Raw genomic sequence first — 27,022 nt, forward strand, 5'->3', positions numbered from 1 at the left:
GCACAATAAATAGTTTAAGAGGCACAGATTCCTTTATAGGTGTGCCATTTCAAGGGAAATGGGCTGTAAAATAATTTATTTGCAGATGGAATTGTGATGCCTCCAGTAACCTACTAATTGCATAAACAGCCCAAACAAAGGGCCACATTTCCACAAGGTCTGGATTTGCCTACATGTGATTTATTAAACAGTAAACATGGGGACAAGTCTGAATCTACTACAATGGATTTTAGTATCTTGGTAATTGTTAATTCATATTGCCATCTGCTGGCGAAAGCACAAACGTGATCAATGAGAACGTAGTGCAACCAAACTAGCTACAAGTAACGTCAGACTCTCCATTGCACCAATCAGATTCTAGATTGTAGGCGGGACTACATCTGAAGCAAACAGCAGGAAGTACGGGAAGTACACGCTCAACAGCAATTACTTTTTTGGAAACTTTTACTAGCGCAAACCTACTAAAAAAACCGTAAGGTGTTAATTCGTTTAAAGAGACGGTTTATATATCAGTGAGGAGGTTTATTTCATTGCGGTAGGCATTGAAATACTTTGAACGGGTCAGACTGGATCATCTGCTTTGTTTGTTTACATGGTGAAACAGCTGACAAGCTAACGTTAGCATCCTAGCTGGGCAAAAATAATCGAGTTAAATGAGCTAAAGGATCCAGCAGTATTGTCCTCATGAATGTAACTTAACATTAGTGAAAGAGCCAACGTATCTGTGCACTAGTGGAGGGTTGTCTTGGGTGAAAGTGCGCATAGTTAAATAAATGTGTCGAGCGTTAGTTAAATAGTTTGGTCACTGAACCTGCGGGCAGCTTTAAAGGCCCACATCTTCATGTCAGTATGCCTTGTTCCTGTGGGAACTGGAGAAGATGGATTCGGCCGCTTGTCGTTGTGCTGTATATTTTGTTGCTCTTAGTGGTCCTGCCCCTGTGCATCTGGGAACTGCAGAAGTCACAGGTCAGTTCGAACAAGCCATGGATCTGATTGGCATGTTGCTTAATTTTGATTCAGGGAGCCCTGTTGGTTTAACACCGTGGTACAATTTAACTGCGCACATTTAGTACTGCAATGTTGAGGTACTTTTTACCTTAATTGAGTAACGTTATGTTTATGCTAATAGGCCTATATATAGTTAAGTTTCAAAAGAGCAAATCAAGCATGAGCTCCCAGATTCGTCTGGTTTCCAGGCTTAATTTAAATACTAATTCTACTCCTTGCCATTTCAGAGGGATGTTTTCAACTTTTTACTCCATTGCATTTATCTTACAGCAGTAGTTACTGATACTGATATTTATACAAAGCATGTGGTTCTCTGATGATGATGCATTGCTCACCGCAAAACATCTCCTTATCAAGTCATTTTAGTCTGTAGTTGAGTCATGTAAATGAAAAAAATTAATTGTTTCAAGTATTTGCTACAATGAAGAGTCTTTCTTCATGATTCTATCCCAGCAACCTGCCATCATTTCTAAAATCATCTTTGAACACATTGATTTCAGCTATGAATGGTTTAAAATGCTCTGACAGATTTCCATATTTTAAGAAAATAAGGGCTCTATTTTTTGTCAGATATGTCCTTGATTAACATAATATTCAGAGATAAATTCATCCCTAATGTCATTCCTGTAACACTATAAAAGTGACCATTCTGCATTATGAGTAGTATTGATACTATATATTGGTAAATTCTTGTGATACAACTTGGCCACTTGTGGTGTTTTTTAATAAGTATTTTTTTTAAAGTTGTATTGCTATTTTACTTCAGTAAAAGATCTGAATACTACTTCCACCTCTGGCTTTATACTAAATGTAGCCAAATGCTATTTTCCCAGACCTAAATGCATAAATAAGTTACATTTTAACTGTTTCTTTCCATGTAATGACAGGTTGGCATTCATAATAGAGCATGGTTCATCGCTGGGATATTTGTCTTCATGACCATACCCATATCTTTATGGGGCATCCTCCAGCATCTGGTTCACTACACTCAGCCAGAGCTTCAGAAACCTATCATCAGGTAAAGATGTCAACAAAATGTCATCCATGAACAATAGTCTAAAACTGCTTTTTAATTGTTTTGTTTGTTTTTTAGGATATTATGGATGGTCCCAATCTACAGCTTGGACAGTGTGAGTTTATGTATAGATGTAATATGTATGTATCTACATAATAACCAACATTTAAATACAAACATACCGCTGCTGCCACATCACCACTTCCATGAGACATTACCTCAAGCTGTACCATTGAGAGAATGCATTTATGCTTTTTGAAAATGATATATCCCTACTTTCCATGTAATCTCTCTCTCTCTCTCTCTCTCTCTCTCTCTCTCTCTCTCTTTCTTTTTTTTTTTTTTTTTTTTTTTTTCTCTCTCTCTCTCTCTCTCTCTCTCTCTCTCTCTCTCTCTCTCTCTCTCTCTCTCTCTCTCTCTCTCTCTCTTTTTATCTTGCAGTGGATTGCATTAAAATATCCCAGTATTGCAATTTATGTGGACACATGCAGAGAGTGCTATGAGGCCTATGTCATCTACAACTTCATGACCTTCTTGCTGAACTACCTGGAGAATCAGTATCCCAGCCTAGTGTCGATGCTGGAGGCCCAGGAGCAGCAGAAACACCTGCCCCCTCTTTGCTGCTGCCCACCCTGGCCAATGGGAGAGTAAGTTTCCTTTTAGAATTAAGAAAAAAAAATTCATTTAGAATAGACCACTTTTACAATAAGGACTGAAATACCTACAATCCATGTGAGACCACGGGTTCACCTTACTATGTGGCAACACACCGTACAGCTATACAAATGCTTAGTCTGCATCCAACACTGGTCAAGGATTTGGTGTAAAATTAATAATTACCCATACCTCCATACTTTGACCCAAACATGCCAGCTTTATTGACCGTAGTCAAATTTCCTTACCATCTTCATGAATTGCCCCGTAACTATCTTTTCTATATATATATAAATATTTGTAGTTTTATCAGTGTTTTTGCATTAATTAAGGCATGCGACAGCATATCTTTGATATTATTTGATTTAAAGGAGGTGTTTACAGTTTTGAAGAAAAAAAAAACCCAATGAACATGACTTAAAGATAAAAGGTGACCAGTTTGTTTCTTGTACTTGCATTTAGTTTGAGTTTGTTTTAAGGCATTGGAATTTTAAGATGGAATTGTTTTTAGTAAACAAGTCCATGGTGATGATGATGATGTCACCAGCTTCAAATTAGCCTCAATCAGGCAACATCTGTAATTGGTTAACATGCCTGTGTGCAGTTAATTTTGCCCAGAGCGTCTTTTTTACACGAGGATCAGTTTCTTCCTTTTTAAAACTGAAGAAAAACAAATTGTACAAAACAGTTGCCCGAAGGTCAGCAGTATCCACCTCATTTATTAGCTTTGTATTTAATTATACTGCCCTGTTAAATGTTTGAACCCTTGCCAGTATTGTTGCATTTTGCATGTGGCTATCATAGACCATGATCAAATTGATGTTGTAGAAAATATGGCAGTTCCATGTTAAAATGTTGTCATTACACTTGTTTGAAGCACTCACCACATCTCTTAAGGCCGTTGGGGTTGATTTCAAATTCAATAGATTTGACTGATATCAGCAAACTAGATGCTAATTTAATTCTAATTCAAATCATACATTTCCTCTGCAGGGTTTTACTGTTGAGATGCAAATTGGGAGTGTTGCAGTACACCGTTGTAAGACCCGTCACAACAGTGATTGCCTTGTGAGTAAGATCTGCTCCTCATGCACTTCATTTTATTCTGTTTTATTCTTCTTAAGGTCCATTGTGACTGTTTTTTCTTCTTCTTAGGATCTGTCAGCTGTGTGGAGTGTATGATGAAGGCAATTTTAGTTCAACAAATGCATGGACATACCTGGTCATCTTCAACAATATGTCACAGCTGGTAATACTGCTATTGAGTCTAAATGTAATTTGCCTCAAATTAGGACCGTGCCTGGGATTATTTTAGAAAATAACATGGATGTAATGTTTTTTAACTAGATTTCTCTCTGTCTTTCTTCTCTTGATCTAGTTTGCCATGTACTGCCTGGTGCTGTTCTACAGGGCTCTGAGAGAGGAACTGAGTCCAATCAAGCCAGTGGGAAAATTCCTGTGCGTCAAAATGGTGGTGTTCGTCTCTTTCTGGTAATTCTCAGTGTGTGACCTGAACATTCCTGAAAACAGACTTTGTATGAGTTGTTTTTACCTTGCTTGTATGTACTGTATATGTTGGTGAAATTTGCTTGCAGTCTCTTGATCTACATAGACGGTGGCATCAGATTGTGTGGTAACTACTGAGAATGGTAATTTTGTAAACTCTTCTAGGCAAGCTGCGTTCATTGCTTTGCTGGTGAAAGTGGGCATTATCTCCGAGGAACATACATGGGACTGGAAAAGTGTGGAGGCTGTAGCTACTGGCTTACAGGTAAGCTAAAGTGTATCTAGTTGAGGAATATGCATGGACATACCGGATCATCTTCAACAATATGTCTCAGCTGGTAATTATGTGTGTGTGTGTGTGTGTGAGAGAAACCCAACTGACCAACTGTCCCGTTTCCCTCAGGATTTCATCATCTGCGTGGAGATGTTTCTGGCGGCCATCGCCCATCACTTCAGCTTCACCTACAAGCCTTACATCCGGGAGACTGAGCAGGGCTCTTGCTTTGACTCTTTCATGGCAATGTGGGACATCTCGGATGTCAGAGCAGACATTTCTGAACAAGTCCGCAATGTTGGTAGGTGTCTCCTGACCACCGGAGTACTTGCACAGTTGTGAAATGTATCTGGCGTGTTCTCCAAGCCAGAAAAGACTGTAAAGACTATTCTTTTTGTCGTCATTGACAGGGAGAACAGTTATGGGTCGTCCAAGGAAGTTCTACTTCGGGGAGGCGCAGAGTGATGGCGAGCGATCTGGCCTGCTCTCTTCGGGCTCCCAAGATGCCATCATTGAGGCTGCATCCAACCCCGTGTCACCCAACGGCCAATACCAGGGCCTTGGCAGAACCCTCACGCCGCACTCTTTGTCAGCCCCCGCTGGGCTCAGCTCGGCCCCGTGGGATGAAGGACGTGAGGCTAGACCTGAAGAAACCCAGGAAGAAGAAAGGACCAACCAAACCAAAGAACCAACAGAAGCAGAGCTCATCGTGATCACCTAGCCTATCGTTAAGGCCGACGTCACCAACAGACTCTACCAGACATGGTTGGGCAGGACCCAATTACAGCCTTTCCATTTTCCTTTAGACATTACCAGACTGATGCAAGACTAAATAAACTGTTGTTTAAAAGAGGCACATCAACCAAGTTACAGTATAAGTTTGCCAACAAATGCAAACCCAGATGGACCTCTCTGCCAGTGACAGCTCCAAGAATGTTCAGTGAAGTTGTGGCACTAAATGACTTGTAGAGAACTAGCAGTTTTCTGATGCATTAGGGAGTTATATGGCACAGTAGACAGTGCAGAATGGTTTTAAAATCATAATTGAGAGACTTCTGGTGAATTTTAACGTGCGTCCCAAAAAGCACATTATAGTCATGTTTCTTGAGATGAGATGCCACATAATGCCTCCTGAAGTCTGAGCGAAGCTTGCATGTGTATACTTTCCAAAGAGGAAATTATTACACTTTATTTGTGTTGTCAGTCATATCATGATTTCAGATGTGACAGTTAGATAAAAAAAAAGAGAAATATGCAGCTTTTAAAAATACAAATCTATGATACTAAAGCACACTAAATGTCCAGAATCATCTATTTTCTTTTGTCCTAGCCTGTAGATGTGTGAAAAGAACCGAAGCAAAAAAAAAAATAGGTTGATGCAAAGTGAAGACTAAACTGTTTCAGTGGAGACAACAACCTGGTACGAGTGCTGAAAGATGTGTCCAAAAAGTGTCGTCACTACAGAATCAATATTAATACAATGGACTGTACAAGTATTAAAACAACATACACAACTCTGTTACAATCAGCACATTCTGGTGAATTCCTATCAATGCTTTACTACATACAGCTCACTCCATAGTATTTAATAGAAATGTATTCATTAGTCTTCTCAGATGCCTTGTTCTATGTGCCGTGGAACTAGTCTATCCACTACCTCTATTTAGCATTAATAATCCAGGATGTAATATTTGTTGAGGTTTCCCCATTGCTTTTAGCTGGAATAACTTTGCAGCTACTGCACACAAGCCATTTATTTTTTCCCCATTGGTTTTCCGAGCTCTTGTAAATGTGACTTATATGGATTTGTGCAGGGATATTGACGCGTTTAATGTACAGTGTAGGATAGCAGTTTGTGTCAGAAAAAACAAACGTATCAGATCTACAGTATAATCTGCATCTCGTCCAGCTAGAGAATGTTGCATTGCCTTACATGATTTTATTTTTTTATTCAAATAAAACTGACAGGATTACATCAGATGTTTGATGTAAATGGTTCCACATTTTAATTTAATTACATCTCTGACAGTCTCTTCAATAAATCAGATTAACTACATTTGTTTGTTTTTTTCCCTTGCATTTATTAATAAAATGTCACATTTATTGATGAAGTGTTAATTTTAAATTGATAACGAAAAACATCTTTAGAAAAACAACTGTGCCCATAATCAAGGGACAACTATAATATGTATATTATATACTTACAGTTACAAAGGTGTGGCTCATGCAGGCCTTTACTAAATCTCGAAACAGAGATCCCATCTGTCTAGGAAAAACATTGAAGACTGGTATAACATTTAGGAAAAAAATGACACTGGAGAAATTAAATCTTCAAATGATACCAGAAAGGAAATGCATAGCATTTAATGCATTTCCCTATGTGTCAATAGCCTCTATTTGATTGAGGCATAAAATACATAGAAATTACAAAACTATTGTGCAAGACATTATTGTTCCATTTGCCCGGGGGTATTCTCTATATGGGCGGATATAGAGATGGCGCTCTTGTGAAGCTTCACAGCGAGGTGGACCCTGTCTCCGGCTCGTACCTCCAGGGGCTGCTGCAACACAACGGCGGCCTGCTTCCAGTGAGAGTTCTGGCTCAGGGTGCTGACACTGATCTCCTGGTCCAGGTAGATGTGGTACCAGAAGGGGATTGCAGTTAATCTGCCTGCAGACGTAGCCTGGACCTGGGAAACAGGGATTATGTCTTAACAAGATACTTAATGTTACACAACAACAGTCCGCTACTAGTACACTGTACTTTGTGCCAGTTGCCTGTAAATCACTAGTCATGTTTTGCTTCTGGTACTTAAAAAAAAAAAAAAAATAATGCTATATGACACGTGCAAAACCAAATAAAATCAGACCATGGTTCTTTTTAGTTCGACCCTGACCAATAACTTATTTTCAGTTTTTGCATTTTTAATATTTATGGGTTTAGAGGAAATAGCTTGGATGGGATCCATTCACATTGCACCTCATGTTAGATCGCTGTATGAATGTGGAGAATGTGGATGTCTTGTGTGTCCGAAAAGATTTTAATGTTCCAAAACTAAAGTACTTCAAAACAGCTTCAGGACACAAAGTCAAAATTCAAAAAGTGAGTTAGTGCTGGGACCAAAAATACAAAGTTAGGAGGGAAAGTAAAGTTAAAAGTGTATCTAAGAAAGATGTGCACAGTGTGTCTTCGTAGGTATGACTCATTTCCAGGTTTTTGGTGCAGTATGCTTATGTACCAGAAGGTAGCTGTGGGATTTTTCTTTTGGGGTTTTCTGTATTGGCAGAGTCAAGGCATGGATTCAATGGATTTTTTTTAAAAGACAGTTTAAATAAATTACCTTTACTTCTCTGTTAGTGTAGTTTGCGGTGGAATCCATTAGGTCAAGAACAAAGAGCTCCACAGAATCACTGAGATGCCTGCACTCCAGTGTGGAAAAGTCCAAAAACACATGGACAGGTACCTAAAAGACAAAAAAAATAACACAGTGTTAGTGAGTTGTTTGTAGCAGATAAAAACAAGGACTATGTTGTGACGCCATTAATAAGGAACTACATAATATGAAAACCAATAAAAGACCAGGGAGGAAGAGCTACATGGATCTGACAGCGATGGAACACAAAACAGGTGCTCCTGATGCACAGGTTGGCACCCACTATCCACAAGAGGGAATGGATCACCCCCCCCCCCCAAAAAAAAAAAAACAAACATCAAGGCATACTGCTTCGTGAAAGTACAAAAGTAAAAAAAAATATATATATATTTTTAAGACAAATGCTCCCTCAGCTTTTTAAAATGGTGTACTTGTACAAAGCTGTGTGCCTTGGTTATGGGTTGCCTTGATTTCTTTTGTAGACAGAGGAACTACATTATGTACTCACGTATTTGAAAAATTAAAAAAAAGCTGCTGCAGTGTGTTCAAAATCATGCAGAAGCTGACTCACAGTTGTTGTTCTCCCAAACCATTATTTACCTACATCAGATTTTAATTTGTAGTGTCAGTGGATAATCACTCAAATCACTGATTAATGCTTGGAATCTAATCCTCCACCTCAAACTCTTCTAAACTCTTCCAAACAGGCTGTGGCTGCAGGGCAGCAGACTTAAAAGCTTAGGGAGAAACCAAAGTGGCAGCACAGAAAAGTGTCACAGTTTCCTTTACTGCCGAACAAAAGAATCTTTCCTCCTCCCTGTCACAGTTGTGTAGACCTCAGAGCCCGCTGTTTGATGTGCTTGATGTAATGCATACTGATGGATTCAGGTAGGAATGTCTTGGGCCAAGCTGTGTGTTGTGTCTTGTGTGACAGTTGTGCTAGAAAGTGCCCTCCACCGAGGGCTTCAAAGACAACATCTGTTAAAACAAACGACCGTCCCGTGTGGCGCCTACGAAATTAGAGCACAAACATGATGCTGAAAGAAAAGAAAAGAAAAAAAAAAAAAAAAAAAAAAGATAATTTCCAGACCAAATAAAGGAAAAATAATTCAAAGGGGTTTTGCAGCTTCTTTAACACAGCTGGGAAGCACACATCAAAGAGGTGTGCACAACAGAAAACAGCCTTGGACCTTAGTGTTCCAAGAGAAATACCTTGTTCAACAAAAGACAACCCATACATGGTGGGAAACAAAACAACTGCTTGCACAGTCTCTTTTTTTTTTTTGCACTATATGCCAATCACATTTAACAAAGCTCACAAGCAATGCATTTGCACCAAATGGGCCAACTTTAAAATGTGAATGACGCAAACAGACAAACACAGCATGCTATATGTGAAAACTGGCAATATTGACCGTTGCCTCAGTAACGTGAGATTGACTGTTGCCTTAGTAACGTGAGATTGACTGTTGCCTCAGTAACATGAGACAGAATACAAGATTTGAAGATGTGAGTGGTTTGGGATTTGTAACAGGAAGATTTGGCAACTTGTGTTATGAAGACTGGAGAAGTTTCAGCTCGACAATACTGTTTTAGTGCACTTCAATGTGATTTCTTATAAATTATTATGGAGTTACTTTGATATTATTTAAAACCACTATTTAGCAAGAACACATCTCCTGATTAAAATGAGTTCACAGTAAAAAAAAAAAAAAAGAAGTTGTAAACCTTTTAGCAGGGACACTGTTGTTTGATTTGATAAGATGCTTGTTTGAACCAGTCACTGACTGCACAGGAGATCAGCCTGTGTGCTGTACACAACTTAGAAATCTCTGTTAAAGCTGACTAAACTGTAGCAGTTAACATGTAGTACACATGTGAGGTCATATTTTCAGTAGTCTCGCATTGCCAGACCTTCCTCCACAGCGCTACGGAGGAGGGTCTGGCGAGTCCACACAGCATCCCGGGATGGGAGAAAAACGTGCTCTGGTTTATTGGTATTACTTTAAACCAATCACAATCGTCTTGGGCGGCGCCAAGTGCCGGACGGAGCAACGGTGTTTGCTGCAAAATAGTCGTGCAACAGAAAATTCAGATTGGACAGCTACTCTAGCTAGCTGTCTTGATATACCCTGCAGAGATCTGAGGAGCAGCTAACCAGAGTCCTCATAAATCCACCGGAGTTAAAATTACAACACAAAGAAATCGGGAGGTAACGGACATCCGGCCAAAAAGAGTGAACTCTTCCGGCGGCACCGGATCAATCCCTGATATGGAACGTGGTGGAGATAGACTACCCTCGATGCATACTAGCTTACGTAGGTAAACTTACAGTGAACTGGTTGATGAAGGGAGCAATATTGAATCCCAGTGTCGGCTCCTGGCCCTGGACGGCACTTTCCAACAGCAACGTGTCCGACTCCACCAGCATCCCGTGCACCACAATCTTTGCTGGGAAAATACTTCCTCCATCCTCCAGCAAACACCTAATATAGATCATAGAAAGGTTTCATACTCTAACGTATATACAAGTACAGCGCTAAAATGGTAATCAAAACAAATAGAAAAATAGCAAAATAAACAAAAAGTGATAGAGTATTTCTATAAGACCCACTCTGGCTGTTGCCCTTACCTGGCCAGTGATGCTTTCTCCATCAACTTCTGTCTAATGAGACCACAAGTCTCTACACAGTCCAACATGATGGCGCTCCACAGCTTCTCTCTGGACGGCCTTTTCAGCATCCCCTGCTCATCCTCCATGTGGTTGAGCCAGAACTCCAGATGCTGTTCTGGGACATTATTGGAGCGAGCCAGTCTCTTCAGGACTTCCTGTTGCTTGGTCTTTTCCACAGAGCTGTACGCTTTTATGTGACCATTGCTGGCAGCGATGAGGGAGAGCAGAGAGAAGCCCTCTGACACATCGAGGACGTAGAGCAGGTCACTACAGTCTGCGGAGTCCGCGGGGCCGGACTGATCGCGCTCTTTGTTTTGGCATTTAACCTTCAGCTGGGAGAAGAGTTTGGCCAGCGCACTGCAAAAACTCTGATGGTAATCACTGTTGTTCAGAAGCGCCATTTCTGAACATTCCAGCATGCAGAAGTCTTTAGTTGGACTCTGGTCAGTCTGAAGACATGCCAGTGCACTGCACAGTTCAGCCTCTGGGTTTGGGTTTGGATTTGGAATGGGGTTTCCAGAGTCCTGCAGATCCAGACGCTTGTCGAGACGGATTTCGTGCCCATCTCTCAGCACAGCGACACTGCAGAGCCTCAGGAAGGAATCTCTGCAGGAGACTTCAACAAGCAGCTCGTCTTGGGGTTTCAGGACAAAACCTGAAAAGAATCAAAGGAAGGAAACAGTAATTACATGTGGTTCCTGTCGACTTGTGCAAACCCCATTAAACGTTTGGTAACAAATGAAATTTACTGAAGCACAGAGAAACTGAAAACTGTCAAATACCGGAGATGGCATTGGATGTCTGGTCTGATTTGTAATGTATGTTATTTTTCAGAAACTTCCTGATTTAAGTTAAACATTTGCCAGTTTTAGGCTCTTTTATTTAGGTCAAGTTCAAAGTTCTACAGCTTCTTCTGCCTAACAACATTTAAAAAAAGATTACTGTAGAAAAACATCTTAATATTTCTCAAAGTTAAGTATAAAACAGGGTTTATCTACACCTGCTGCTGCTGCAAAAAAAGGAAACTTCCAAAACACCTGAAATGACAAACTGAAAGAGACAAAATTTCAGCTAATTAAACAATAAGATTATTATTAATAATGTCATGATTTTATAAATGCTAAACTGACAGGGGTCTAAGGATAGAGGGAGCTGTATGCTGTACAGATTGTAAAGCCCTTTGAGGCAAACTTGTGATTTTGGGCTGTATAAATAAAATTGACTTGACAATTGAAACACTTTCATGAAGAGACAGAGAATGAAGAAAAAGCAGGAGATGCAGAGAGGGAGAGGGAGCGCGAGCCCAACAGAGAAATGAGATTCAGGGGACCGGGTGCACAGAGAGAAAGGGGTGGGGGGGGGGGGGATTCCTACAGGAATAACATCTGTTCATGTCTTCATGTCAGCGCGCGGCTCGTCAGAAGCATTTGGGAAAAATGCATATTTATTGCCTATAAGAATTTCATGAACACTAAAGAGTGTCACAGGCGATCGCGGCGCACACGTCACAGCGACCGGGAAACGGATGTTGGTGATCACCGGGAAAGGTGGCGGCTCCCTCGACGCTGCCGTCGCCAATTAGCAGCGCAGTGAAATGCTGCAGAGCCCTGTCTGACAGATGATGTACTGCAATGCCAACTGGAACATGTCACCTCATGTCAGTGGCTATTAAGTTCACAGTGGCTTAGGATGACAGCAAAATAAAGATTATCTTTCAGTTTTGTCAGTTTGAAGTATTTTGCTTAACAAATACCAATTTGACTTTGGTATGGTATCTTTATTGCAAGCCTTAAAAGATCAGAAAATGTGTGTTATATGTATTTGGTACAGTAGTGTACTCCATTAATGGGTATTTTTACACTGGCATATCGTGGACTTCAGTGATGATAACCAAGTCATGAAATGTCAGGTTTTTAAGACTTTCAAGGAGCTAAATCTTCATGTATTATCATTCTGTCATTACGGTGAATTATTCTCACTAGTTCCCATGGAGATCAACTAAAAATAGTCCGAAATCTCGGTCCAAAATTACCTGAAGGCTCTAGTAAAGTAGTAGTGATGATTACAGGCATTATTATTATTTATTTTTTTTAAGATTATTTTTGGGGCATTTTAGACCTTTATTCTACAGGATAGCAGAAGACATGAAAGGGGAGAGAGGGGGGAATGACATGCAGCAAAAGGCCAAGCTTGGAGTCGAACCCGCGGCCGCTGCGTCTAGGAGTAAACCTCTATATATGGTTGCCCGCTCTACCAACTGAGCTATCTGGGCAACCACAGGCATTATTTAACACAGATAGAAATGCTCAATACTGTATGTAGTCTACAACATACACTGCCCTCATCTGATGTAACACGGAAATGCATGATAAATCGGAGTAAAGAATACAAGCTGAGCAGAAAATAAAATAATTACAGCTAAATAATTTAGACATGAGAATTTGAAACAACTAGCGACAATTTAAGGACAATTCCCTGGACACACTGTAACAGATGGACAATGCTGATTACGCTGAACCTTTAAATGAGTACAAATCCGTGTGAAGTTGATGTTGGCTTGCCACACGTCCCGCATGGTGTCTCCCTGTACGTCTAGTGAATCTTACCGTTGGTGCTGTGGACAGGGTAGATGGCTTGCTCCCAGCAGGTGTCCTCCTGGGGTCCAGTAGACAGGCTGCTCTCCTCGTCCAGGTGGAGCTGGAACCACACGGCCAGAGCGTCCAGCTCCCCCCCCTGAGTGACAGGCAGGCGGATCTGCTGCACCTCCCTGGAGCTCAGCCCCTCCAGTTCCTACACGTTACCAAAACAAAACCGTTAGGGAAGGGGAGGGACAATGGAGTTGTTGCAGGGATACTGGCTAAAATCAAACATTTAAAAAATAAAAATAAAAAAACGATAGGTGTACAATAAAGTGCAAAATGGGTATAAATAAATTTGTGGGCAGTGTTATTATTGTATTAACTTGTTTCAGTTTTGTTCTGATCTATTTAGAAGTTAACTGTGCTTGATAAATTATGGAATAATAATTTGATCGATTAATTGTTTGGCAAATGTTTTGGGGATTTTAATGTTGTTTTCTGTTATTGGGTTGTATGGTTGTTTATTAAAAAACAATAGATTGAAAACTTTGGGTATGGACATTTCAAATTGGGTAGGACCCGAAAAGCATTTAGCTCCTTCTTACTCCCTTTCGGACAAGAGTATTTATTTAAGAGTATTCATTTATTTTGGTTATTCTTGCTTTTTTTTTTTTAAATAGTGAAATACTTTGTGTCTTGTTATTTTTTTAAGATTATTTTTTGGGGCATTTTAGGCCTTTAATTCCACAGATGAAGACATGAAAGGGGAGAGAGAAGAGGAATGATATGCAGCAAAGGACCGCAGGTCGGAGTCGAACCCGTTGCTGCTGCGTCGAGGAGGAAACCTCTACATATGTGCGCCTGCTCTACCAACTGAGCTAACCCGGCCAACCCGACTGACTTCATTTTTTTAAAGTTTTTGTTTGAAATAAAACCATTCATTCATCCATCCATCATCTTCTGAGAATTTGATAAGACAGTTTGTACATTACTGGTCTTGGAGCTTTTCAACTTGCTTGTTAAGTCCAAAGCTTGCTTGCTTGCTTTATTTATATTTATATTTATATTTATATATATATATATATATACACACACACACACACACACACACACACACACACACACACACACACACAGTAAATGTATCTCTCTTTCGTGGCACTTTGCAAGTAAGCTGGGGGTATTTCAAAATCACAAAAAAAGCTAATGGTAATACTCAAATCATGTCATGGTCTGCTTATATTCTATAGGAAAAGCCCTTTGAAGCCTGAGGTTTTAAGGTGATAATGCTAATATGACTTTAGCATGAGATAATATATCTCAACCCCTTGACTGGAAAATTGTAAAACATACGGAAACCATTCAAATGTGGAAGAACAAAATGCAGAATAACTTTCCTTATGATTTTTCACTCCTGCTTCCTATCATATTCTTGGGACAAACTGAAGACTGAAGCTGATGTATAGCATATGCCAGAGTACTACTGTACATAACCGACTGAATCACACTGCAGTGCTCTTGCGAGTATTACTCTGCTAAAAAAAAAAAAAAAAAAGATTTGCCTAACTGACACTTTATCACAGCCCTGTCATCAGGCTACATTTGTCTGAAAGTCCCTACTGTGTGAAAATGGTAAGGTCAATTAATTCTTCTTCTAAGAGTTACACTAATCAGCTTGACCCAAGGCAACAAATACACATTGAATAGCAGGATTCCTCACATGGCTGCATATCAGAAACAAATAACATGCAAAAGTGAAGTAAAGTTGAAATACTAAATTGATAGTAGGGTTGGGCATCGATATTAACAATTCTGATTCTTCCTTTTGATTCCGGTTCTTTTCGATTTGATTCTTTGAGGGGTGGAGTTGAAACGGGTCACATGCTTATTTCACAGATAAGAGGAAGATTTTATTTTGATTCAATGGTGATTTACAGTTGTACCGGGTTTTTTCCAGCCACACTTTAGAACGCCGCTTACTGTGCTCCATGGCTGCAACACAACAAGCACCTGGCCGCTACGGAAACCCAAACTTGCGCATGTTAAATTTGGAACAGATGATCTGATTCTAAACCAAATTTTCAAAACGATTCCAATAGAAAAAACGATTCCATTGGAATCGTAATTTTTGAAACGATTCCAAGTTGGAACCGGTTGTCGATACCCATTCCTAATTGATAGTAGCTGAATTTATTCAACTATCATAGTTTATCAGCATCTGTTTCTGCTCACCTGCACATTGTTGAAATCTATGTTGAGGGCTGTGAATGGCTCCGTGAGAGGTTTATAGCCCCCAGGCAGTCTGCTTAGTCTCTCTGTAGTGTAAGGCTCCATGGAGTCATCCGGCTCAGGGCTGCAGCTCACTGGGCTACGGAGCTCCCCAGCTGCAGCTATGGACAGACTGCCCACCTCTGACACACACAGCCTGTATGGAAGACAAACAACCATCTAATGACAGGTCCAGGCACCTTATAATTATAATATTATAATAATAATAATAAAAAAAAAATTCCAATAAGAAATATCTCCTGTAACAATTATTTCTGATATGCCTCAGTTCAATAGCAGCATCTACATATTGCAGCTTCTACGATCATGTTAAATAATAATAAATGAAAAATCCACTAAAAATAGGACATTTCGGGAAACAATCTATGATATGTGTGATTATTCCAGCATTTATCTTATAAAAAAAAACAGTAAACATAATAATAAAAAGAGGAATACAAAATGTTAAACCAAATGTTACCTCAAACGTTCATCTGAATATTCACATTCAATTAACCACGTTCTTCACGATTAGCTAATCGCATTCCTTCAAATCGCAATTTTGATTTGAAAACGATGAATCGTTCAGCCCTAGTCCTGATATGTATATTCATTACAGGAAAAACATCATTTACCAGACACAGGAATACAGATGGACTCCAGGGCCTACCTGTGATGCCTGCGGATCTCGAGGCTTTCAAGAGCCATACCAAACACCGTGGCTCCAGCGGGGATGACCCGTCCTGTCGCAGACGTCTCCTGGAATTCATTCTCACCTCTCTTTAGGACAAGAAACATGTGCTTTTAATGAAACTACACATTAACCCCTCTTGATGGCACTAACACAACATCAAAGTCAACCAGATACATTCACCATTAACCTGGTTACTGTATGTGTTGAAATGAGTGACAAGTCACAACTTGTACTGTAAACTCGGGTGTCATGGAACTTGACCCAGTATGCATGAGTTGCGATGTTTAAAAAGCAACTCACTGGGGACAATTTTTTTCTTGCGTTAAGAAATGACAAGGAGTGCCTTAAACAGGGTTTCTACAGGTTTCACCAAGTCAACTTCAAGACTTTTTAAGACCTTATTAAGACCATTATGAATAAAATTTAAGACCTATATCACGACATCAACAAAAAAAAATCCGGAAACATTGTCTGAACAATTCCCCAATTTCCTAATTGGCATTATAGGACTGGTGTCTAGATTGGCTGCAAACTAAATTGCATGTTGGTCTCATTTATAGTCCTAATACAGCGAATTATATTTGGACTAGCAACAGAAAGAACTACAACACCACAGATAAAAAAAAACAAAAAAACATTCTAAGGCATTTAAATGAGCGTTGGAGGTAGCGTTACATTGACGTGGGAAAATTAAGACCTGTTGAAAATAATTTAAGACCTAGAACCCATTACGTGATTTTAAGACTTTTTAAAGCCTAAAACTTTGATTTTGAAATTTTTTATTTTTTAAATACTTTTTAAGACCCCAAGGAAACTCTGTTAAAGCCACCATTAGTCTTGTTCTCAGTGAGGCTAAAACATGTCCTGAACATAGCCATGCTGAGAAATACAGAGAGTTGTGTGGAGCTGATAGTCTTAAAGGGGTGATAGAATGCAAAACCGATTTTACCCTGTCATAGTTGAATAACGACAGTTCGGTGGGTAAATAGGACATACATAGAAGCTCAAAATCCCATTGACACCCTTTTACTATGAAAATTTCATATTTTGAAACTGCCGCTGAAAACGGGCGAATCCCAACAAAGCTGGAAGTTGACGTCAACCTCCCAAAAACCGGAACCTTTGTCAGCCCATGGGTGTATTAAGAGAACGGTCACGCCCCAACATTTACATAGGCTACACAACTGACCTGAGATCAGTTAGTCTTCTGAATCTAGGTTGCGCAGATCTCTGAAAATGTATACATTGTTCATATGCTATTTTACCATTAAATTCACTTCTGAGAATTTTTTATGCGAGAAATCAACTACTTAGAGGTCAAATATGGGCCGTTTTACGAAAATTGATGTCTAAATTGCAAATTTTGTCCGACTGTGTCGGACTTCCAGAGGCTGGTGCTGCCTGTGTTGCTGCCTCGCCGCCTGGCCTGCCTTCCTCCACAGACCCCGGTGTAACAACGCGGCTTGCTGTGAGCCCGATTGAGCTCCGCACGTCTGCTGCAGCCCACAGCACCTCATACCCGCGCAAAGGTAACCGTTTGGGCTGGTGGACTACTACCAAACGCCGCTGCTCTGACAGAGCTCCAGGGCCTGCAACTCCCCTCTCTTGCTAGCTAGCTAAATGCCCGGTGTATGTGAGTGAAAGCGCGGTCAGCGAGCTTGTTACGCCAGCATTCTCTTACCACAGATTCTAGTTAATCTTATAATGTGTGTAATTATAATGTGTTGAGTTATTTAAACAAACGATTGGGAAAATAAACACCGCTTGTCCATGAGTCTCATTGATAGAGCCTGCGGCTGGATGGAGCTCTATCAATGAGAGCTAGCTATCCTCCTCTTAGAATTCCTCTGGAATTCACAAATATTCATTAACTTGAAATCGGACACCGTTGTTAGCTTTATAAAAAATATAGTTAGATGTTGTATAAGGTAGCGTGGCGGAAATTCAAACTGTAAATATACTCAATTACGACCAAAAATGAAGCTAACTAGCCGCAATCTGTACACATAGGATTGAAGGGACAGTCGCATACGGAAACCCTTACAGCTCACAAATATTCATTAACTTGAAATCGGACACCGTTTGTAGCTTTATAAAACATATAGTTATATGTTGTATAAGTGGCGTGACGAAATTCAAACTGTAAATATACTAGAATTACGACCAAAAATGAAGCTAACTAGCCGCAATCTGTACACATAGGATTGAAGGGACAGTCGCGCGTACGCGAAACCCTTACAGCTCACAAATATTCATTAACTTGAAATCGGACACAGTCGTTAGCTTTATAAAACATATAGTTAGATGTTGTATAAGTGGCGTGACGAAATTCAAACTGTAAATATACTCAAATTACGACCAAAAATGAAGCTAACTAGCGCCAATCTGTACACATAGGATTGCAGGGACAGTCGCAGCTAACGAAACCCGTACAGCTCACAAATATTCATTAACTTGAAATCGGACACCGTTGTTAGCTTTATAAAACATATAGTTATATGTTGTATAGCTAAGTGGCGTGACATGTGTGTAACATTTGGTAAGAGATTGCTGGTGTAACAAGCTCGCTGACCGCTCAACAACACGGGCCATTTAGCTAGCAGGAAGAGAGGAAATGCAGGCCCTGGCGCTTTGTAGCAGCGGCGTTTGGTAGTAGTCCACCAGCCCAAACGGTGACTTCTTGTCGTGGTGAGGTGCTGTGGGCTGCAGCAGCCGTTCAGACTCAATCGAGCTCACAGCAAGCCGGGGTCTGTGGAGGAAGGCAGGCCAGGCGGCGAGCCCTAACACAGGCAGCTGAACTCCGACACACAGTTTTACCAAATTTGCAATTAGCCATCCATTTTCGAAACGGCCCATATTTGAGCTTTATATCGTTGATTTCGTAAAAAAAGTCTCAGAAGTGAATTTGGTAAGAAAACATTTCAGTGTCTGGAATATGAGATTCTGTCGCGTTTCTAATGTATGTGTATTGGAGATTCGCTCAACCAATCAGTACACGACCTCTAATGCGTGTGTATGGCGAGTCGCTCAACCAATCAGCGGCGTCTCTATGTGTGTGTGGTAATACGGGGCTAAGGCTCAACCAAGCAGCGCGCAGCTCATCTAAATATTCATGACCATACCATATTTGGAAGAAAAGCTCTTGTTACAAATAGGGCCAAAACACAGGGATGCATAAGTGCCAATAAAATATCAACCAGGCCATTTTCAGCCCAACTAATGTTACATACCCCATTAGGAGACCATAAGGAACAGTGTGAAATACCCTATATAATCATTCTATCACCCCTTTAATTAGCTTTGTAGCAACTCATTTGGCGATGGCTTGAATGTAACGGATGTTCATTAATATCAAAACCTTACGCACTAAAGCTTTCATAGTTGAAGAATACCTGTGGAGGTAGCAGAAGGTGGTGCCAGGCATGAATGAGACTCTCTATGATGCCCTCTCCAAACAATCCTGCATCTACAGTCTCTGTCACCACCAAGGATACCCTAAGAAAAACAAAATATTGAATGGAAAAACATGAGAAACGATTCTTAACTCTTAAACATGAATTACATCAGAAGAAATCTGTATTGTTCTTCATAGGATTAATGTAAAATACTTAGTAGTATAAATTGTACCTGTGTGGAATGTCCTTCGGCACTTCCATCTCCAGAGACTTCATGTGGAGGATCTTGATGCTGCCGTCCATTCCATTAGCGGTCACCACCTCACAGGCCAATTCATACATGGTCTTCGACAGTTCACAGGCATACACCTCAGCGGCCCCTGCCTTCTTCGCACACATACTTACCAGAGAGAATCAGGAAATCAGAACAATGACACTTACGCATTGAAACAAAAAGGTCCTACACTCCATAACTTAAAGAAGAACATGTTTCCAAATTCTCATGGAAAATATCTCACCCAAGGATCCCAGTGCCAGTACCTATGTCCAGTACAGTGTTGCAGCCGCTCTGAACAGCCTTCTGAATGGCTTGCTGGTACTTGCGGTTCCTTCCGTGATCGTTGAGCATTAAGAAATGCCAGCGCTCCACCAGCCAGTTGGCAACTCGGTAAAAGTTCTCCCTGGCTTCTGGATAGTCTGGTCTCAGCTTCAAGGCTTTATGGAAATGACCGGCGGCTTCGTCTCTGAAGCCCATTCTGGATAAGAAAAAGGAAGGCCACAATATCTAGTCAAAGACTGTATAAGCAGATCATTCATCTAATTAATTTCAAGTTACATTATGCCTTGGAATTACGGGAGTGGGGACACATTGCAAAAACACACGTATCTATGAAATGAAAACATTTATGCAGGTAAGCACAATACCTGAACAGGTGTTCACCCATGCTGTTCAGGATAACCTCATCAGCAGGAAACAGTTCCAGCGCTTGTTCATAACAGTCAAAGAGGTCTTGAATGCGGCCCACAGAGTCCAGCTCTTCTGTCCATTTGAAGAGAGTGAACCTGAAGGACTCCTAAAAGGGAGAGGTCACACAATTACGTTCCAAAATTAAAACACCTTTCGATTCTGCGGCAGTAAATACAAGACTGCTGTGTGCATGATTATCGTTATATGTGCACAATGTTTGGCAGAGAATGTATGCGGACAGGTTTTCAGTGTAGTGTAAACAGTAATTACCCTTGCAAAGTCCTTAAACATAGGTGCAAGGTTGAGGACCAGAAGGTAGTGCACAAACGCAGTTCCATAATCTTGGTTGAACAAGCACTGCTGGGCACTTTCGAGGGAACTAGAGACCAGCTCGTTCCTGGCAGGGTCCTCTCTGCGTCGCCTTCGGGTCCTCCTGCCATGCTTCGGCCTCGCACTGGCATTAGGCATCTCTTGCAAACAAAAAGGAGAGAGGAGACTCTGTTAGGAAATAATAATGTCTAATAAAACAATACAAAAGGTTAAAACGCGCCTTTATTGTCATTTCTAAGAATACACTGAGAAACGAAATGTGCCCCCTATACAAGGTAGTAGGAGGAAATTGGAGCACCTGGAGGGTACCTACGCGAACACAGGGAGAACAGAACTCCATGCAGAAAGGCCCTGCCCGGACCGGGGATCGAACCCCAGTACCTACTTAATGTGAGACAACAGTGCCACTGATCCACAGAAAAATGCCACTTTTAATAAGACGATAAGTTTCCATATCTGACTCTGTACTGTATGGCCCATAGACTTAGGAAGCCCATTTCTGCAAAAAATAGACAAAAACAGATGAGAAGGAGCGACATTTTTTAAATTGTGAGATAAGTCCATTTTTGTATTTCTTTAGTCAAAATGTAGAGATAATAGGTTCAAACGTTTCACGACTTTCTATTAGTCAAAATGATGAGATATGAACTCATGAGTATGAAGCCAACATTTTGACAGACTAATTAATTCATACTTTTGACTCAGGAGATCTCATAGTTTTGACTTACCAATACATATTGTGTTATTTTTGTCATTCCAAAAGATATGTATTTTTCTGTTCCTGGAAATGGGCTTCCATACATGGCAACATTTTGTAGATGAAACATTTTTTATCATCGTAACCTCAACATAAATAAATAACATATTATTATTATTATTATTATTATTATTATTACGTAATAAGAAGTAAATACGCTATTATTTAAATTAATTAGTTAAAAAACGTTACTTTAAACAAAAATGCTAAGTACTTTACAAGCATTACTCACAATTTATGTTGACTTACTGTATGTTGTTTTAGATCACAGGCTGGGGTAAATACACGATAAAGGTCACGGCTGTTTAGTAAAGGTAAAGTAACGTTAACGTTACTAATGTTGCAAACCCAAAAGCGTTAACTTTACGGTTATGTTCAATAAAGTCGTTAGCATCGTTAGAAGCAATCCTTCCTCTGGCAGCAGCCAAACGTTTGTTTGCATGATAAAAGCTGCTCTGACAGTGGCTACGAAAGGTTAACTGCGTGTGGGAAAAAAATGACCGTATCTGTTTAAATCCACGTTACAAAAGCAAGATGTCGATTAAAAGTGTAAATCACATTTCTGCATCCTGCTGCCGCCAGAGACTGCGAGGACCGCTAAACAAGGAACGTGTCCGTGCGACAAGCACAACTCGGTCAGAAACATGTAACGAGACAAGGTTCCACGGGCGCAATTGTAACGAAGTTTAATACATTTTAAGTTCCGAACAGGGCATATTAAATATAGAGTATAAGCTGTAGAAATCATGGAGAATAATCTTTCCGTATTTATTTACAAATAACGCCACATTAAAGGTTCCCGCCTCAGATTTGCCTCTGATGGAACCAATGGCAGAGGAAACTTAAGCACAATCAAAGAGTACAAAAGATCGGGTTAGTTCCCACCCATGAAAACCCAGCAGTAGAACGTGGAGGAAGCAGTCTTAAAATAAGTGTGAATACAAATGATTCCATGTGCTTGTACGTGTGTTGTATGTCTTAAATGTTGCATGCACCCTAGTAGGTTAAGCCCTTTAGTACTAATTATTTGCTCACACTACAAAGTGACACCTTATTGTTATTGCTTTAGATTGTGTCCCTCATGGTGTAGGCCTACAGCTTTCACAATTTGTGATGACCTGTCTGACTGAAACATAGACAGTATATAAAGACTGAAGGGGTCGAAGACTGCCGGAGCTTAAGCACATAACCTTTGTAGGCTTATATATAGTGTAGTATGTAGTATATATATATATATATATATATATATATATATATATATATATATATATATATATATATATATATATATATATAATAATATATAGTGCTTCTGATGTTCTTGATGGTTGGCCTTGTTTGTTGAGCTTGAATAGAGCTACCAAATACACCGAAGGATCCATTTGGGGCTTGGTACTGCACTACAGCTGAGCGATCACTTTGGCCTCTGCTTCTCTGTAGTATTCCCCTTGTCTTACTGTAAGCTTTGCTTCGCAGACCTCAGGGCGTTTTTTTTTCCATATTGCATTACTTAACTGAATGTATAGCCTATACCTTTCTTTCTGTATACTCTAATTAACATGTTTGTCTTGCCTTGTGTTTGTTATCCACACCATCCAATAAGCCCCAGTTTGCACCTCTCATGTATTGTCAGAGTGTAATGACATGAAAGACATCAACTGGGGCTACATGCAATAAGCATTGACAGTGAAGTTCAACAGCATTTCCTTCAATGTGTTTTAACTTAGCATTTTGGCTCACATTGAAATATAATAATTCCAATCTTGCTGAAACAACTATGTGTAACCTATATACATCTACAAACTTAACCCTTGTGTTGTCCTTCGGGTCCCAGTGACCCGAAGGACAACACAAGGATTATGTACTTCCATTTACTTTGTTGAGAATTGCTCTCTAAACAAGGGTTAATACAGCACCTTAGTTCTTGTTTGTACAGCATTTTGGTCAGCTTAAACTGTGTTTAAATGTGTTCTAGAAATAAACTTTACTTACTTACTTTAAAAGAAACCGGGTTTAGAGAGCAATTCTCAACAAAGTAAACGGAAGTACATAACCTTGTGTTGTCCTTCGGGTCACTGGGACCCGAAGGACAACACAAGGGTTAAACTTTTAGTCAAATGTAGCTTTAGCATAGTAGCTTTCTAGAAGTGGTGGAAATGAATTAAGTAGGCCTACATTTAGTCAATTAATTACTGTAAGTTTAATTTTGAGGTAGGATTTTTAGTTCCAGTCACTTTTAACTAGGCCTGCTACTACGACGGAGCATTAATTAGCATAAGCATTATATTTATTTGCATTTCGAGAATAAAGTCGACATGTCGAAATCTTGATATTTCAAGAATCAAGTCGGACTTTTGACAGTAGCCTAAACCAAACTACTAGCTTCTACAAAATGTAATATGAAGGCTATGAACTCTTGAAATTATACTTCATAATTTTAATAACAAGGAAATTATTTCTCTTTTAGCGCATAAATGATTAGGACTTTGAAGAGATCGTGCCGAAAATTGCGCCGTCGTACAGTTCAGTGTCTTGCTCAGGGACACCTTGACATGTGGCCGGAGGAGCCTGGGATTAAACTGCCAACCTTGTGATGTGGCGACCACTCTACCTCCGAGCCACAAGCCACCACTGGTGAAATCTTAATCTTTCGCCCTGTAAATAAACCAATTCAGTGCTCACTCACTGGGCAGCTGAGCAAAGGCGGAAGTAAAAAAGAACACACCATCTTGCAGAAGCTACATACTCTTTGGTAGAAGTTTTGCTACACGCACGCAGATGTCAGCAGAGTTTCTCAATCTGTCACTTTGCTAGGGGGAGTAGCCGGAGTAGCTTACATTTGATGGACTAGCTAAGGAAAAATTGGAAATAGCTACCATGCCCTTCTGACAACTATTGTAACCGACTTCCGATGGACGCTTCGCCCGTTGGCGTATTGTTATCACTTTTTAATCGTTATACCTGTTAGCTTTACTCTTTTCGTTATTTGACAACTGTGGAGCAATAACACCCATGCGCCTGTGCCAGAGGTTAACATTAACGTTACCATGCTAACCACCATTAGCTGCTGCTACTTCACGTAGCAATGCCCACGTAAAGAGCGGTAATTCAATTCTAACAGACGTTTTTTCTTTTAAAGCTACAAAGTAAGCGTCGTTTTGGCCAGTTTCTCGTTCTTGAAAACGAAGCTATCAATCTGTGACAGAAATGGGACTACACCCGCTGGAATTCAGTGAATGCTATCTGGACAGCCCCAGCTTCAGGGAGAAAATAAAGGCACACGAAGCAGAGCTGGACAGAACTAACAGATTTATCAAAGAACTGTACAAAGATGGGAAAAACCTCATCAATGCAACGAAGCGTAAGTTTGTTTTAATGTTTGGAAAACGTACCGTAAGAAAAGTGAGTGTTCAGTCACAAATACCCATGCACCCACCGCCTTATGAAGAGGTCTTGGGGTCTTCATGGGTTCACTATTGTAACAACGACTTCCTTGGTTTGCCAGTGATTGTCTTTTTCCATTTGGTTATGTCATGACAGGGAAAACCCGCTTGCTTAAGAGTAGATGAGCTTATTGTCAAATAACATGAAGGACTGTTATGATAACCAGATCAAGGCGTTGTCTTTCTAAACCGTTTGGATATTGCCTTCTTTTTCTTTTTCTTCTGGTTTATTGGTTTTAGCCTGAACTGAAAGGCCCTCAGTTCTTTTAATAACCCCCTGCTCTATTTGCTCTTTCAGACACACACCTCTATTGGGTTAAAATGATTAGATTGTTATCTCTATGAACCATATGAACTCTAGTTGTGTGGCCTGGGCTTGTTTTGTAAGTTGCCCGGTGCTTACTGTACAGCCAGACTTCAACATATAGTCATCTAAAATTGATTGGTCAGTATGTCTTGTTGGAAAATCATATCAAAATGCAGTGAAACTTCTCCAGCTGAATGATTTATGAGGAGAACTTCTTTGACCTAACAGTATTTAGTCTTAAGTATTTTTAAAACGACAAAGCATTTCAGGCATGTGTGAATGTAATTTTTGGCACAGTTATGCTTTTTTTTTTTCTCCAATCAATGCTGTAGTGTTGACAGATAGGCTTCAGGCTTGTTCCCGCTGCAGTGCTACAATTGCTTATTTGTTCTTTACTGTCGCACAACACTACTCTTAAAAACCTTCAGACAGACTTCATCACATTTGTTCCAATGCTGCTTGTTAGTTAACCCAGGTATGTCTTTCATTTTGCCTTGAGCACGGCCTACATTTCTTCAAGATATCCAGCAAGATGTTTTCAAGCTTGCACAGCGATCTTGGGTCATGCTGACTCCATGGTGTCAAACTGTTGTAGCAGATTTTTAGTGGCCAAATATTGGTTAAAACTTCATCAACAGTAGTAATATTTTGTAGTAATTGTAGTATAAATTCCTTTTGAAGGTCACACGCTGATATACTACAACGCGTCGCCCTAACAATATAATTGACCTCTTCGGACTTTTTTGCTATTTCTCCATGCACATTGGAAGTTTCCAGAAATCCCTACTCGACCTAAACAATTTAATATTGTCCTTTATTGTCGTGTCATGAGGATATGATCGTATTCTGTTGTCTCGTTACAAGATTGTCTTTTCCAAATGGATGATTTTGAGCAAACTGTAGTTAAAAAGTATCCTCTTTAGTATGATGTTGTTATGCACACAACTGCAGAACGCCTGAGGGTTTTCAGGTTATGAATATACTGTATGCCTCAGGCTGAGGCATACAGTATATTCATACATGCTGCAGCTTCATCCTGAAGTTGTTTTTTTAGTTTCTGGAGAGAATGGAAATCACTCCAGAAACACAAGTTAGCCTAGTCCTTGAAATCACTCCAGAAACACAAGTTAGCCTAGTCCTTAAACTATAAACTTCTTAAAACAGCAGGTGTTCCATGATATGGTGGAAAGTATATGCTTGACACGGGGTCAAAAGTTTATTGAAGGGATCACCTGGTTAGCGTGCGCTGTGGTATTTGAATGAAGCAGGAGTGGTGTTTTGGTGCCTCATGTGTTTCGAGGAAATTTCTGCACTGTTGACACCAAGCATGATGGAGTCAGTTTATGCCAGTCACAAGACAACTCTCTTCTCAGTCACTTCTTCTATAGTCTTACTGTAGACACCCAGCATGGCCGAATGCTCTTTCTGCTTTACATTGTCCTCCTGTACTGTACATTACTGTTGTGCTAAGCAGTTATTTTCATACTTATGGTCTGTTGTACCTGTTAGCTTGATGAGTGAGTCTTGCTGTTCTCTAGGGCTTGTTACCAAATTCAATACTTGTTAAGCACAGACCAAGTTACCTCTAAAGTATCGAGTATCGAAAAAATGCCTCGTCATTCAATCCCTAGGGAGTAAATCTCATTAGCATCAGTGAGCCAATGAGCATGCAGCATGCTTCTACCAAGATCTAATAATGCTGGTGATTGGCTGTCTAGCGTTACACGTCCAGGAAGGAGGCAGAAAAAAACTCTACATTCCACACAGAGACAAGACT

At 40.1% G+C, this 27,022-nt stretch overlaps 3 protein-coding genes across 7 annotated transcripts in view; 2 read left to right on the plus strand and 1 right to left on the minus strand.

Moving 5' to 3' along the window:
• Positions 1-374: 374 nt before the first annotated feature.
• Positions 375-5,860, plus strand: tmem184c (transmembrane protein 184C). Its single transcript, XM_039801691.1, has 10 exons — positions 375-966; positions 1,896-2,026; positions 2,102-2,138; positions 2,465-2,670; positions 3,671-3,745; positions 3,833-3,926; positions 4,056-4,168; positions 4,349-4,448; positions 4,587-4,758; positions 4,868-5,860. The coding sequence occupies exons 1-10, from the start codon at positions 850-852 to the stop codon at positions 5,176-5,178; spliced, it is 1,356 nt and encodes a 451-aa protein (XP_039657625.1). The 5' UTR covers positions 375-849; the 3' UTR covers positions 5,179-5,860.
• A 402-nt stretch (positions 5,861-6,262) lies between these two features.
• On the minus strand, positions 6,263-24,972 carry prmt9 (protein arginine methyltransferase 9). Of its 3 annotated transcripts, none has more exons than XM_039801634.1 (13): positions 24,888-24,972; positions 20,679-20,878; positions 20,366-20,514; positions 19,960-20,196; positions 19,674-19,841; positions 19,439-19,541; positions 16,023-16,132; positions 15,317-15,509; positions 13,112-13,295; positions 10,464-11,160; positions 10,164-10,317; positions 7,799-7,921; positions 6,263-7,147 (listed from the first exon to the last, which is right to left on the minus strand). In XM_039801634.1, the coding sequence occupies exons 2-13, from the start codon at positions 20,874-20,876 to the stop codon at positions 6,905-6,907; spliced, it is 2,559 nt and encodes an 852-aa protein (XP_039657568.1). In that variant the 5' UTR covers positions 20,877-20,878; positions 24,888-24,972; the 3' UTR covers positions 6,263-6,904. The 3 variants fall into 3 exon arrangements, with proteins under 3 accessions (XP_039657568.1, XP_039657551.1, XP_039657559.1); XM_039801617.1 differs by lacking the exon at positions 24,888-24,972 and adding an exon at positions 24,182-24,238 and having other exon boundaries at positions 20,679-20,876; XM_039801625.1 differs by lacking the exon at positions 24,888-24,972 and adding an exon at positions 21,745-22,142.
• Positions 24,264-27,022, plus strand: part of arhgap10 (Rho GTPase activating protein 10) — a 96,940-nt gene continuing 94,181 nt past the window's right edge. For 2 of the 3 annotated variants that reach the window (XM_039801646.1, XM_039801656.1), the window contains exon 1: positions 24,264-24,856. In XM_039801646.1, the coding sequence (XP_039657580.1) occupies positions 24,703-24,856 (154 nt within the window). In that variant the 5' untranslated portion in view covers positions 24,264-24,702. The remainder of the gene's footprint in view (positions 24,857-27,022) is intronic. The other variant, XM_039801666.1, reaches the window with a different exon arrangement.

This window comes from Perca fluviatilis, chromosome 1 (genome assembly GCF_010015445.1).
Source record: "Perca fluviatilis chromosome 1, GENO_Pfluv_1.0, whole genome shotgun sequence".
Classification (NCBI taxonomy): Eukaryota; Metazoa; Chordata; class Actinopteri; order Perciformes; family Percidae; genus Perca; species Perca fluviatilis.

Excerpts from the sequence above, each read along its gene's own strand:
- prmt9 (XM_039801617.1), bottom strand. The coding sequence starts at position 24,223 with ATGGTGTGTTCTTTTTTACTTCCGCCTTTGCTCAGCTGCCCA. Across the intron at positions 19,842-19,959 it reads ACTGGCACTGGGATCCTTGG|TATGTGTGCGAAGAAGGCAG; the intron begins GTGAGATATTTT and ends CTCTCTGGTAAG. Across the intron at positions 19,542-19,673 it reads CCGAAGGACATTCCACACAG|GGTATCCTTGGTGGTGACAG; the intron begins GTACAATTTATA and ends TGTTTTTCTTAG.
- tmem184c (XM_039801691.1), top strand. The coding sequence starts at position 850 with ATGCCTTGTTCCTGTGGGAACTGGAGAAGATGGATTCGGCCGCTTGTC. Across the intron at positions 2,671-3,670 it reads CCACCCTGGCCAATGGGAGA|GGTTTTACTGTTGAGATGCA; the intron begins GTAAGTTTCCTT and ends TTTCCTCTGCAG. Across the intron at positions 4,449-4,586 it reads CTGTAGCTACTGGCTTACAG|GATTTCATCATCTGCGTGGA; the intron begins GTAAGCTAAAGT and ends CGTTTCCCTCAG.